Source organism: Chiloscyllium plagiosum, chromosome 38 (genome assembly GCF_004010195.1).
Source record: "Chiloscyllium plagiosum isolate BGI_BamShark_2017 chromosome 38, ASM401019v2, whole genome shotgun sequence".
Classification (NCBI taxonomy): domain Eukaryota; kingdom Metazoa; phylum Chordata; class Chondrichthyes; order Orectolobiformes; family Hemiscylliidae; genus Chiloscyllium; species Chiloscyllium plagiosum.
Window position 1 is genome coordinate 991358 of NC_057747.1, and position 14619 is coordinate 1005976.

Genomic DNA, 14619 nt, shown 5'->3' on the forward strand with positions numbered 1-14619 from the left:
TGTTGGTGAAGTTGATGAATTGCTCAACCTCCTCGCGGGTGCATGAGGTGGCGCCAATGCAGTCATCACAGCTTGGGATTCAAAGCTGGGACCTTCCTGGCCTTTATGACTCAATTCCACATTGCAACAATGGGGGAAGCCCAACAAGAGACTAGCCGACATATTACTGCATGCGCAGCCTGGGTGAAATACATTCAGCAACTTAAGATGGCATGCGATTTAAGCTAAGGATGATTGTATAAAGCAATGATAGTATCCATACCTCTGCACCAGAAGGCCCAGGTTCAGGCCCCAACAGAGGTGTGCCATAACATATGCAAGGAAGCTGTTAGCATAGGTCCTTGTGGTAGTGTTTATATCCCTACCGCTGGACTAGGGCTCTCTGGAATCACAAGTCCCACCTGCTCCAGAGATGTGCTATGGCATCTCTGAATAAAGTTAAAAATCTTTAACTATCTGTACTCCAGTCCAACACCGGCATCTCCAAATCATCTCTGAATAGATTGATTTAAAATATCGAAATACCGAGCCACAGTCCTGACATTGAAGTCATTTCAGTGCATAGCTGTGTCGGGCAGTGAAAGGTTTGGTCCTTTCTGAAGAGACTGATCCCCCCCACCACCTCACCACCGTCTGGTATCACAACGATGCCCCCAACAATATTCCCAAATTACCACCTATTAGGAGGACGATGGGTTGGCACTTCCTTTCCCACTCTGCAGCTTCAGGTGGCATCCAGCTGAGATCTGGGTTGAATTCAAACCCAACCTCAGTGATCCAGCTGAGATCAGTGCTCAAAAACGGCTCCTGAATGAACACTAGACTGTCTCCGGGAATCACGCTTTTGACCCAGTTGTCTAACTGTGGCAGGGGGCTGGTCTCTGAAGCAGAAACAATACCCGCAGGGACTCCCTCACCCACCTACCGCGAAGTATGTGCGAGCTGCCTCCAGCCCTGCCACCTGGCACAGCAGCCTGGCTCCAAACCCTACCTGATGGGGCTTCAGAGTTCAGTCATCCGGCTCCAGCTGCTCCTTACTCCACCCTGGCTCCTCTCCACTTGGATTCTTCCGCTGTACCTCCTGTGGGTTTCGTTTCTAATGATTCTCTGTCGCTGACCTTACTTTTCAGCAGAGTTGTGTGTCCGGTCTCAGTCTCTCTCTGTGTCTTCTGTGTGCGTATGCCCTGCACTCTCCTCTGGTCCCTCCCTCTGGAAATCCCCTGTGTGCTTATGTCCTGTCTTACTCTTTCCTGTTCGCTTATCCCCGTCTCTCTTTCCCTCTCTCTGTCCTGTTCTTGGATCCTGCTCTGTCTCAGTGACCCTCTGGGTGTATTGTCTTCTCTCCGTGTCTGTCCCCTGGGTGTGTGTATTCTGTCCTCTGTCTATCTCCCTCTGTTCTGTCTCTTGCTGCTTCTCCCTCTGTGTGTGTGTCTGTGATACCCTATTATCTATCTGGTTACCGATCACTGTGTGAATATGTCCCTCTGTTTATTTTCTGGGTCCTAGTCTTTCTCTGATTATTGCCTGGGGGATGTTTTATTTTCTCTCTGTGTCTCACTCCCTCCCTCTGGAAATCCCCTATTTCGTGTCGATTACCAGCGCGTCTTGGGGCTTCGGGGGATTTCCCACGACGTCATCACCCGGACATCCATGCCCATTGGCGGGCCGCCGGATGCCGCTCTCTGATTGGCCTCTGTTGCTGATGTGTATCGAAATTCCAGGCCAATGGCTGTGGCTGCTGCTTTAAAGGGGCACCGCAGTATCTAGTCTGACCTCCTTTTCCTCATGTCTAGGAGGGTCCTCGCAGGCCGGGGGGGTAACAGATCTCTCGGTGTCCTGGCTCCTCTCTGCACAGACACAGACACAGACACAGACACAGACTGTTTGAATCTGCTCTGCTGTTTGTGGTTTTTGCTCACTTCAAGAAGGGTTACACCCGAAACATCGACTTCTCCACCTCCTGATGCTGCCTGACTTGCGGTGTTCTCCCAGCCTCCTGCCTGTCTACTTCCCAGTTGCGAGCATTTTTAAGAAGGTAGTTTTCTAGCTGTAAAGCGCTTTGTGGGGTGCCCCTGTGAAAGGCGGCATATAAAAGTGTAATGCCTTGCTTTTCACGTGCATCGGGAGTACCTATACGTTTCATTTTGTTCCTAGTGTGGCGAGGTGGCTAAAAAAGGGAAGAATGGGAGACGGGAAGAAAGTGGGTTGTACAGAGGAACAATTCCAGGGGTAGTAATAGTTACAGCCGTACAGCATGGAAACAGAGCTTTCAATCCAACTCATCCGTGTTGATCAGATATCCGAAATTAATCTAGACCCATTTGCCAGTACTTGGCCCAAATCCCTCTAAACTTTTCCTATTCATATACCCATCCAGGTGCCTTTGAAATGTTGTAATTACACCAACTTCCAACACTTCCTCTGGCAGTTTGTTCCACACATGCACCATCCTCTTGGTGAAAAACTTGACCCTTAAGGTATCTCTCACCTTAAATCTATGCCCTCTAGTTTCAGACCCCCCAGAAAAAGACCTTGGCTATTCACCCAACATGCCTCCTTGTGATTTTTTTTTTAAACCTCTGAGGTCACCCCCTCAGCCTCTGACGCTCCCAGGGAAAACAGCCCCAGACTATTCAGCCACTCCCTATAGCTCAAGTCCTCCAACCCTGGTATCATCTTTGTAAGCCTTTCCTGAACCCTTTCAAGTTTCACAACATCCTTCCTGTAGCAGGGAGACTAGAACTGAATGTGGCATTCCAAAAATGGCCTAACCAATGTCCTGCACAGCTGCAATATCACCTCCCAACTCCTACACTCAGTGCACTGACCAATAAAGGCAAGCATACCAAATGCCTCCTTCACTATCTATCTGGGACTACGTAAGGAACTATGAACCTGCACTCCAAGGTCTTTTTGTTCAGCAACACTGTCCTGTTTTGTCTTTCCAAAATGCAGCACCTTACATTTATCTAAGTTAAACTCCATCTGTCATTCTTCAGACCATTGGCCCATTTGATCAAGGTCCCGTTGTAATCTGAGGTAACCTTGTTTGCTGTCCACTACACCTCCAATTTTGGTGTCATCTGCAAACTTGCTTTGTCTAAGTTTTTGAAATGCCTTATATAACTTGAGTCTACACATTAAACTCAGCTCACACTTGAAAGGGCAGGTATGTGGGAAAACAGCTTGATTTTACTTCCAAATATAGTGGTAAGGAAAAACCAGGGAACTATAGACTGGTGAGCCTGACATTGGGTGATGGACAAGTTAGAACATAGAACAGTACAGGCCTTTTGGCCCACAATGTTGTGCCAAGCATTTATTTAATCTAAGATCATCCTAATCTACACACCCCTCAATTTATTGCCATCCATGTGTTTGTCCAGCTGTCGCTTAAATGTCCCTAATGTCTCTGACTGCTACCAGCACTAGCAGTGCATTCCACGCATCCACCATGCTCTGCAAAAAGAACCTATCTCTGACATCTGCCCTATACCTTCCTCCAATCACCTTAAAATTATAATGTTGTGACAGTCATTTCTGCCCTGGGGAAAAGTCTCTGGCTCTATCTATGCCTCTCATGACCTTGTACACATCTATCAAGTCACCTCTCTTCTTTCTCTCCAATGTAAAAAGCCTGAGCTCACTCAACCTCTCTTTGTAAGACATGCCCTCCAATTCAGGCAACATCCTGGTAAATGTCCTCTGTACCCTCTCTGAAGCATCTACGTCCTTTCTATAATGAGGTGGCCAGAACTGGACACAATATTCCAAGTGTGGTCTAATCAGGGCTTTATACAGCTGCAGCAAAACCTTGTGGCTCTTAAACTCAATCCCCCTGTTAATGAAAGCTAACACACCATACACCACCTTAACAACCCTATCAACTTGGGTGACAACTTTGAAGGATCCATGTCCATGGACCTATTGTGTGAAAAGCTGAGCCATTTTGGTAATGTGATTTGAAAGAAGTTCTAGGGCCTACATATCAAAGAATGGAAACCAACATATCCCATTATAAAAGATGAAAGTTTTAATCTAAGATTGTTAACTGTATCACATCTCCATGACACTGGACTCTTTTGGCTATAAATTCTGAGAGCATGATCTTAATCTCCACAACCACCTGATGAAGGAGCGACACTCCAAAAGCCAGTGCTTCCAAATAAACCTGTTGGATTATAATCTGGTGTTGCGTGATTTTTAACTTTGTCCACCCCAGCCCAACACCAGCACCTCCAAGTCATGCCTTCCTGCCAAGGCTTTCTCATGTCCCCTCCTAGCTCTCCTCAGTCTATTTCTGAGTTCTTTCCTAGCTGCCCTGTAATTCTCTAAAGCCAGATCCTTGCTTCCTTAAAGTTAAGTAAGCTTCCTTCTTCCTCTTAGTGAGAAGCCCCTCTTCTCTTGTTATCCAAGGTTCCTTCACCTTACCATTCCTTATCTGTCTCAGTGGGAAAGATTATCCAACACTCACAACCAGTGGTCCTTAAACAGCCTCCACGTTTCTGTTGTGCCTTTTCTGCAGAACAATTGTTTCCAATTTATAATCCACAGCTCCTGTCTGATAGCAGTATAATTTCCCCTCTCCCAATTAAACACCTTCCCATACTATCTGTTCCTACAATGCTGTGTTAAAGGTGAGGCAGTTGTGGTCATTGTCACTGAAATGCTCTCCCACTGAGAGATCTGACACCTGGCCTGGCTCATTGCCTACCACCAAATCCAATATGGCCTCCCCCTAGTGGGCCTGTCTACATATTGGGTCTGGAATTCTTCCTGGACACACCTGTCAAAATTGGCTCCATTCAGACCATCTACACTAAAGAGGTTCCAATCAATATTGGGCAAGTTGAAGTTATCCATAGCAACAACTGTTAACATCTGCACCTTTCCAAGATCTGCTGTCCAATCTGTTCTTCCAACTTTCTGCTGCTATTGGGGGGTCTATCGAAAACACCCAATAAAGTGATTGCTTCTTTTCTATTACTTACTCCCACCCATATTGACTCAGTAGATGAACCCTCCTCAACAACCTTCTTTTCTGCAGCCACGATACATTCTCTAATTAACAGTGCTACTGCCCCACCTCTTTTATCCCCCTCCCTGATCTTTTTAAAAAATCTAAACCCTGGAACATCCAGCAACCATTGCTGCCCCTGTGAAATCCATGTCTCCGTTATGGTCACAATGCTGTAGTTCCAAGTACTGATCCGTGCTCTAAGTTTATCACTTTTATTCCTGACACTCCTTGCACTGAAACCAACACACACTTTACCCATCCCTTTCCCCTATCAACTATGTATCCTTCCTGACAGACTTTTCGAATTGTATTTCTGCCTGTTCAACAACTACCCTCTCCTCTGATCTGTAGCTCTGGTTCCCATCTGCCTGCCAAACTAGTTTAAACCCTACCGAAGTGCTCTAGCAAATCTTCCGCCCAGGACATTGGTACCCCTCCAGTTTAAATCCAACCCGTCCTTCATGTACAGGTCCCACCGTCCAACAGGTACCCCAATGATTTATGTATCTGAAGCCCTCCCTCTTGTTGGAGGGAATTCTGAGGGACAGGATTTACATATATTTGGAAATGCAAGAACTGATTGGGGATAGTCAGCATGGCTTTGTGTGTGAGAAATCATGTCTCGTGAACTTCAGTGTTCTGAAGCAACAAAGCAGATTGATGAGCGCAAGGTGGTGGCTGTGATCTATATGGACTTCAGTAAGATGTTCAGCAAGGATCCTCATGGTAGACTGGTTAGCAAGGTGAGAGCACATGGAATACAGGGAGAACTAGACATTTGGATACAGAACTGGCTCAAACGTGGAAGATAGAGAGTGGTGGTGGAATGTTGCCTTTGACCATTAGAGTGCCACAAGGATCAGAGCTGAGTAAGGAGGTGTGTCATTCAACATTGGATTCCCATACTCCTGTGGCCACAGTACTTTTTTTCTTTATTCTTTCATGGTATTTGAGGATCACTGAGAAGGCGAACGTTTGTACCAATCCGTATTTGCTCTTAAACTGAATGGCTTACGAGGCCATTTCAAACAGTAGTTAAGAGGTAACCAAATTGCAGTGTATCCGGAGTCACACATAGCTCAATCAGGTAAATATGTCAGATTTTCTTTCCTAAAGGGCATCAACAAAGTAGATGAGGTTTTGGCAACAATCATTGCAGTTTCCGGATTGAATTTAAGTCTCATTGACTGACATGGGATTTGAACCCACATTCTCAGACCATTAGCCTGGTCTTTTGGATTAGCAGTCCCAGCGATATCACTACTATACCATCAGTGGTTCATTTTAGTTGTGGTCAATAGTAACCCTCAAGGTGTTGATAGTGGGCGATTGATCTATTGGAATATGTCAAATTACTCAGTCGATTCCAAACTTTCGAGAAAGGCTGAAGATTGAAGATATAAGTTTAAGGAAGGTATTGCATAACAGGAGCTGAAAATGTGTTGCTGGAAAAGCGCAGCAGGTCAGACAGCATCCAAGGAGCAGGAGAATCGACGTTTCGGGCATGAGCCCTTCTTCAGGAAACCTGAAGATTCCTGAAGAAGGGCTCATGCCCGAAACGTCGATTCTCCTGCTCCTTGGACGCTGCCCGACCTGCTGCGCTTTTCCAGCAACACATTTTCAGCTCTGATCTCCAGCATCTGCAGTCCTCACTTTCTCCATTGTATAAAAGGAAACATGGTGGCTGTATTATGAAACTGCAACTTTCAGAATGTTAAATGTTTATTTGAACCTGGTTTCGGATGTTGGAATCTTAAGATATTGTGAAAGAAAATGGTAACCAAGGAAACATCTCATCGCCCATTTTGAAAGATTGAATGGTTCAGCTGCAGTCTGTGACCACAAGAGTGAAATATTCACAGTTTTCCATGTTACTTTGCATTCATGTGATTCTTGACATAAATGGGGTTTTCTGCCTATTCACTCGAATAAACGGAACATTGCTGGGGACTACTGAAATGGAAGAAGCTCTACCCAAGGTGTGACAGGAACTAGTTTGTTGACAGATAAGAATCAGATAATAATGTATCATAGAAGGTCATTTGGCTCATTCTGTCTGTTGTGACACTTTGAAAGGGATATCCAATTAGTTCCACTCCCCTTAACCAGCTTTTATCCAATTCCACCTTGAAATTTCTTAATGAATCTGTTTCCAGTGCCCTAACAGCAGCACAGTTCAGATCACAACTCACTGTGTGATTGAAGTCTCCTTATTCCTACATTTTCAGCCAATTGTTTAAAACATGATTTTTGACCCTGTGCTGTTTCTCTCAATTTATTCTAGTAAAACCCTTTGAGATTTTGAATAAGTTTGATTTCTGGAAAGGACCAGTCATATGGCTCTGAGATCCAAAGATATTCCTCACGGAGACTGGGGTCTCTGGGTACTAATTGCCAAGGGGAGCTTGGGTCTCATTCTTACCTCTTAAAGTGTATTTCTGATTTCTGTGTCAAACTTCTGGCCTCAGTAATGGAACTAATATTAAATCTAACATCATATTCATATGGAGGGAGCACGTGCCCAACCTGTCAGCTCATTGTGGATGTGATCATTAAGGGAGCTGAGTCCAATAGACTCTTAAACAGCTCCAACTTCTAAATATGTTGAGAAACTTACAAGTGATCACAAGGAACACCTTTAATTGTTCTCAGGCAGTGAATGAATACTCATTCTTTAAAAAAAAACATTATTTAGAATGTTTATTTCCTCATTCTGACCTGCTGGAATTGAAGTTCTCTATTCATTCCCACTAATCACCTCCCACCTCCCACACACCTCTACTTCTCTCTCAGCCTGGCCCTTGCCTTTTTTTTTAGCATGTCTTTCACTGTCGCCCTCCCTGTTCCTTCCATTGACCAACCCTGACTATCAAAGCTTTCTTTCACCAGTTCTCATGCCATCACCCTCAACCCCCAACACCATTCCCATCTCATACAACCCACGCAAAATGATCACACTGGCACCATCTCTCTCCCTTTCCTGTCTGTCTGTTCTCCCCAACCCCATCCACACTTCTTGATGCTCTCAAAATTCACCTCTCTTCCCCTCCACTTTCTTTTAGTCCCTTCTTTCTGTTCTCTCATTGAGTCTCTCTCTCTCTCTCCTCCCATTTCTGATGTCTTTCCCTTTTTATCTAATCCTGGCTTACTGCCCCTCTCCATTACCCTATTACTCTCACTTTCTCTCTATTCCTTTCTCTTTGCTCAGTTTACTTTACAGCTCATCAATTTCTCCCTGTCAGTCCCTTTATACCTCTGCTCATTCCTTTCTCTCTCACAACAAGTTTATTAATACAGCATTTGCAATGTAATAAAGTACTTTAAAGTGCTTCAGAAGAACAATACAAAAGATGATATTGCACCACAGAAAAGATTTTGCTTCTAATCATTCACAGAACATGGGCATCACTGACTGGGTCAGCATTTATTCCCCATCCCTCATCTACGTCACCATAGCACTGAGCTGCCTTTTTGAACCACTGCAGTTTATTTTGTCTAGCTGGACCCAGAATGCAGTTAGAGATGGAGTTTTTTTTTTAGATTCCCGACAGTGTGGAAACAGGCCCTTCGGCCCAATCAGTCCACGCCGACCCTCCAAAGAGTAACCCACACAGACCCATTTCCCTCTGACTAATGCACCTAGCACTATGGGCAATTTAACATGACCAATTCACCTGACCTGCACATCTTTGGATTGTGGGAGGAAACCCACGCAGACAATGTGCAAACTCCACACAGACAGTCGCCCGAGGCTGGAATTGAACCTGGGACCCTGGTGATGTGAGGCAGCAGTGCTAACCACTGAGCCACTGTGCTGCCAGGATTCCAGGATTTTGACACCAATTAATATAAATACTGCAGCCTTGCCTTTTGCGCTGCTGTGCTGACCCTCCCCCCACCCCATCATTAAGGATGGGAATATTTGCTGTGTTTCCCCCTCCTTTTAGTTGTGTAATTATTTACCATCATTGGTTTCCCTGGACTATGGAGTTTAGATGTGATCCATTAGTTGGGAAATTGCTTAGCTTCGTCACTTGCTGCTTACTCTGTTTAGCACACAAGTAATCCCGTTTTGTAACCACAACAGGACATCGCTTCATTTTTAGGTATGCCTGGCATTTCTCCTGACATACACTCTGGCATTTGCCATTGAACCAGGACTGATGCCCTGGCTTGGTGTTAATAGTAGAATAGAACATTTGACTAAAAGCTCAGTTAAAAAGGTAGATTTTAACGATTGTCTTAAAGCAGGAATGTGAGGTAGAGAGACTGAAAGTGTAGTCCCTAGGCTAACTGAAGTAGGTTTATCAGTGGTGCAGTGATTAAAATGGTGGAATACTCAAGCAGTTTGTATTAGAAGAGCTTGGATATCTCGAAGGGTTGTGGAGCTGGAGAGAGGGAGCGGTGAAGCCATGGAGCAATTGGAAACAAGGATGAGAATTTTGAAAATGAAATATTGCTTGACCAGTAACCCAATGCAGGTCAATGAGAACAGGGTAAATAGACAAGCACAAACAAAAGCAAAAAAGCCATAAATGATGAAAAGTTGAGAACAAGATGGAAAATGGTGGAAATGTTCAGCAGGTGTGGCAGCCTCCTGGGGAGAGGAACAGAGGTGAATTTTCCACTGGGTTTTGGGGACTCCCACATTGAGACTGAACAGAAGTCTGGGGCTGCACTTGGAGCAAGCCAGATATATTGTCCCAGAGATGGCCTCCTAAAGGATCTACATTTAGGGACAGTGGGGAGGGGGGAGGGAGGGGGAGTGTGGGGGGGTTCCAGAGGCAGGAGAACCAATAGGAAGCCATCTAACGCAAAGATCCACAGTCCCATTGTCATGGTGGGTCCCTCTGAAATAAATCGAGAACTGGGAGGTTGCCTCCGTTTCTGGTCGCTGACCATGCATGGGCAATAAAAGAAGGGTTAACATTGTCATAGGGAAAGGGAGAGCTATCATTTACATGGGCACTGACATGGATAGGCTGTTTATTAGGGTGTTGGCTTCCCCATTGAATTGAGTGTCACAATAGTGCACCCGGCAAGTGCTCACAGACAAAATCATCCAGATTCCTTTGCACACATAAATTTCCAAGCTCTCAACATTTAAAAGATATTCTGCCTTTCTGTTTTATTCTACCAAGGGAATAATTTCACACCCACTCACATTATATTCCATCTGTCATGTTCTCAGCCTATTGAAGTCTGCTTTGAACCTCTGTGTAATTAGGTTCCCGTTCAATTTGTCATCAACACATTTGGAAATATTACAATTGATCCCCATATCCAAATCATTGATATAGATTGTGAACACCTAGCACTAATCATTGCAGTACCTCACTAGTAACAGCCTGAGTATGGAATTCATTATTAAGGATGAGATTGTACAGTACTTGGAAGTGCATGGTAAAATAGAGCCGAGTCAGCATGGCTTCGTCAAGGGGAAGTCACACCTGACAAATCTCTTAGAATTCTTTGAGGAATTTAGACAAAAGAGAGCCAGTGGGCATCTATTTGGATTTCCAGAATCCATTTGACAAGGTGCAGCACAGGAACAGCTAAGTGACATAACAGCTTTGGTACTGAGAGCAAAGTACTGGCATGGATAGAGGATTGGCTGACTGGCAGAAGACAGAGTGGGGATAACGGGGTCTTTTTCAGGATGGCAGCCAGTGACTAGTGGAGTTCCACAGGGGTCAGTGTTGGGATGACAAATATTCACGTAATACATTACCGATCTTGACAAAGGAACTGAGGGCATTGTTGCCAGGTTTGCAGATGATGAACAGACTGGCAGTGTTGAGGAAGTGGGGGAGGTGCAGAAGGACTTGGACGGGCTTGGAGATTGGGCGAAGAAGTGGCAGATGGAATATGTTGTGGGTAAGTGTGATGTCTTGCGCTTCGGGAAGAAGAATAGAAACATAGAAAAGTACAGCACAGAACAGGCCCTTCGGCCCACAATGTTGTGCCGAAGATTATTCCTAATCTAAAATAAAATAACCTAACCTACACACCCCTCAATTCACTGCTGTCCATGTGCACGTCCAGCAGTCGCTTAAATGTCCCTAATGACTCTGCTTCCACCACCACTGCTGGCAACGCATTCCATGCATTCACAACTCTCTGCGTAAAGAACCTACCTCTGACGTCTGCTCTATATCTTCCTCCTAATATCTTAAAACTATGACCCCTCGTGCCAGTCAATCCTGCCCTGGGGAAATGTCTCTGGCTATTGGCTCTATCCATGCCTCTCATTACCTTCTCTCCAGAGAGAAAAGTCTGAGCTTAGTCAACCTCTCTCCATAAGGCAAACCCTCCAGTCCAGGCAGCATCCTGGTAAACCTTTTTTGCACCCTCTCCAAAGCCTCCATATCTTTCCTATAGTAGGGCGACCAGAACTGGACACAATATTTCAAGTGTGGTCTCACCAGGGTCTTATAGAGCTGCAGCAAAACCTCACGTTCTTAACCTCGATCCCCCAGTTAATGAAAGCCAAAACACTATATGCTTCCTTCACAACCCTACCACTTGGGTGGCAACTTTGAGGGATCTATGTACTTGCACACCCAGATCCCTCTGTTCCTCCACACTGCCAAGAATCCTGTCTTTAATCTTATATTCAGCATTCAAGTTCAACCTTCCAAAATGCATCACTTTGCATTAATCCAGGTTGAACTCCATCTGCCATTTCTCAGCCCAGCTCTGCATCCTGTCTATGTTGCGCTGCAGCCTGCAATACCCTCGATACTTCAACGGCACCTCCAACATTTGTGTCACCAGCAAATTTACTAACCCACCTCTCAACCTCCTCGTCCAAGTCATTTATAAAAACTACAAAGAGCAGATGCCCATGAACAGAACCCTGCAGGATACCACTCTACACTGACCTCTAGGCAGAATACTTTCCATCTACAACCACTCTCTGCCTTCTGTCAGCCAACCAATTCTGAATCCAGACAGCCAAATCTCCCTGTATCCCATACCTCCTGACTTTTTGAATGAGCCTACCATGGGGAACCTTATCAAATGCCTTGTTGAAGTCCACATACACTACATGTACTGCTTGACATTCGTCGACCTGTCTCATCACCTCAAATAACTCAATAAGATTTGTGAGGCATGACCTGCCCCTCACAAAGCCATCTGACTGTCTTTAATCATGCTACGCTTCCCAAATAGTCAATCTGTCTAACTATGGAATCCTCTACCACTAGCGCTTTTCTATTCTCCCTCCTTCCCTTCTGAGCCCTAATGCCAGGCTCAGTGCTAGAGACCTGACAACTATGGCTTTCCCCTGGTAGGCCATCCCCACCAGCAGTATTGCTGAGGGGAACGTACATAGGGGAGCCCTGCCTTATCTGTTGGTTCCATTTCCTCCCCCTGACTGTAACCCAGCTGTCCTTATCCTGTGTCTGAGGAGTGATCATCTCCCTGTGCGTCCTCTCAATTTCTCACTCAGCCTCCCGGATGATCTGCAGTTCATCCAGCTCCAGCTCCAGTTCCCTAACTCGGTTTTTGAGGAGCTGGAGTTGGTTGCACTTCCCACAGATGTGGTCGGCAGAGACATGCGTCATGTCTCTCACCTGTCACATTCTGCAGCAGGAACATGCAACGGCTTATCAGCCATATTCCGCTAATCTGAAAGCCCACACAGGACTAAACAAGGAAGAGAAGGAAAAAAAGAGAAAACCTGAAAACTTACCAAGTTTCCAGACTCTTAGTAAGTTAGAGGAGGTAGGTGGGTGGGAGGGAGGGCCTATGGTGTAGGGTCTCCGGTTTAGATCTTACCCACTTAAAAACTTCCCAGCAGCCTTAGCTTTTCTCCACTCTCTCTCCTTGTTGCTGTGTTCAAAATGGAGGCCCGACTCTCGAGGTAAGTCCCTTTTTAAGTGGAAAAAACTGTAGACTAAGAAGTGTAGATTATTTTCTAAATGGGGAAAGGCTTCAGAAATCTGAATCACAAAGGAACTTAGGAGTCCCAGTGCAGGAGTTTCTTAAGGTTAGCATGCAGGTTCAATATGCACTAAGGAAGGCAAATATAATTAGATTAGATTACTTACAGTGTGGAAACAGGCCCTTCGGCCCAACAAGTCCACACCGCCCCGCCGAAGCGCAACCCACCCATACCCCTACATTCGCCCCTTACCTAACACTACGGACAATTTAGCATGGCCAATTTACCTGACCTGCACATCTTTGGACTGTGGGAGGAAACCGGAGCACCCGGAGGAAACCCACGCAGACACGGGGAGAACGTGCAAACTCCACACAGTCAGTCGCCTGAGGCGGGAATTGAACCCGGGTCTCTGGCGCTGTGAGGCAGCAGTGCTAACCACTGTGCCACCGTGCCGCCCACTGGTAGTGGGCGTGTGGGGGTTAGCATTCATTTGTAATGTTAGCATTCATTTCAAGAGGACTAGAATGCAAGAGCAGAGATGTTCTACTGAGGCTATATAAGGCTTTGGTCAGACTGCGCTTGGAATATTGTGAGCAGTTTTGGCCTTCTAATCTAAGGAAGGATGTGCTGACATTGGAGAGGATCCCAAGGATGTTCACAAGAATTATCCTAGGAATGAAGAACTTGTCATATGAGGAGCGGTTGAGGACTCTGGGCCTGTACTCAGTGAAGTTTAGAAGGATGGTGGGAGTTATCTCATTGAAATTTACAGAATATAGAGAGGCCTTTACAGTGGACATGGAGAAGATGTTTCCACTAGTAGGAGAGCTTGGGACCTGAGGACACAGCCTTAGGGCGAAGGGACAACCCTTTAAGGAGGAATTTCTTTAGCAGGAGGTTGGTAAGTCTGAGGAACTCATTGCTGCAGAAGGCTGGAGGCCAAGTTATTGAGTGTGTTTAAGACAGAGATAGATAGGTTCTTGATTAGTTTTTTTTTATTTAAGCCCCCACACTACCACCTAAGTGCGGTAGTGCTTATTTTTTTCCCCAGCACCCATGGTGTGTGTGTGCAGGTGTGAGACACAGTGAAAGACACAAAGTGCACGAATCTTTATTCAAATTCCACGACCAGGAAGAAAGGAAAACACCCGGGTAGCCAGTGACAAACACTGCTCTTCACATCAAAGGGCAGTGCTGTGTGATCAAAAACAGTGAGGGGGGAGGGTAGGGACTAAATCAAAATAGAATTGGAGGGAGAGGTTCTTGATTAGTAAGTGAATCAAAGATTACAGGGAGAGGATAGGCCATTGGGGTTTAGAAGCATATTAGCCATGATCAACAGGCAGAACAGACTTGATGGGCTGAATGGCCTAATTCTGCTCCTATATCTTATGGTCTTCTTCCTAAAATTTGCTTTCTATCTCTTAAACCGTTCTCAATCTATACTAGCAAATCATCCCAAACCCTAGCGCTGTAATTTTCTTTACTACTCTCCTGTGTGAGACCTTACTGAAAATCTCCTGAAAATCTAATACTCCATATCCACTGGTTCTCCCTTTGCCCGTTCTGCACACGATATTTTCAAAGAACTCTAATTCAACTATCAAGCATGACTTTCCTTTCATAAATCCATGTTGACCATATTTTGCCAGTAGTTTCTAAATGTTCAATGATTAGGTTCTTTATTACAAATTCTAACATTTTT

General features: G+C 45.2%; 2 protein-coding genes across 3 annotated transcripts in view; one reads left to right on the forward strand and one right to left on the reverse strand.

Annotated features, from left to right (window-relative positions):
- Positions 1 to 1747, reverse strand: part of LOC122541742 (nuclear factor NF-kappa-B p100 subunit-like) — a 62227-nt gene extending 60480 nt beyond the window's left edge. The window contains exon 1 of one of the 2 annotated variants that reach the window (XM_043678641.1): positions 1597 to 1747. In XM_043678641.1, the coding sequence (XP_043534576.1) occupies positions 1597 to 1658 (62 nt within the window). In that variant the 5' untranslated portion in view covers positions 1659 to 1747. The other variant, XM_043678638.1, reaches the window with a different exon arrangement.
- Positions 1748 to 1935: 188 nt separating this feature from the next.
- LOC122541743 (leucine-rich repeat-containing protein 20-like) overlaps positions 1936 to 14619 on the forward strand; it is a 35071-nt gene continuing 22387 nt past the window's right edge. The window contains exon 1 of the mRNA XM_043678642.1: positions 1936 to 2035. The gene's annotated coding sequence lies outside the window, so the exon portion shown is untranslated. The remainder of the gene's footprint in view (positions 2036 to 14619) is intronic.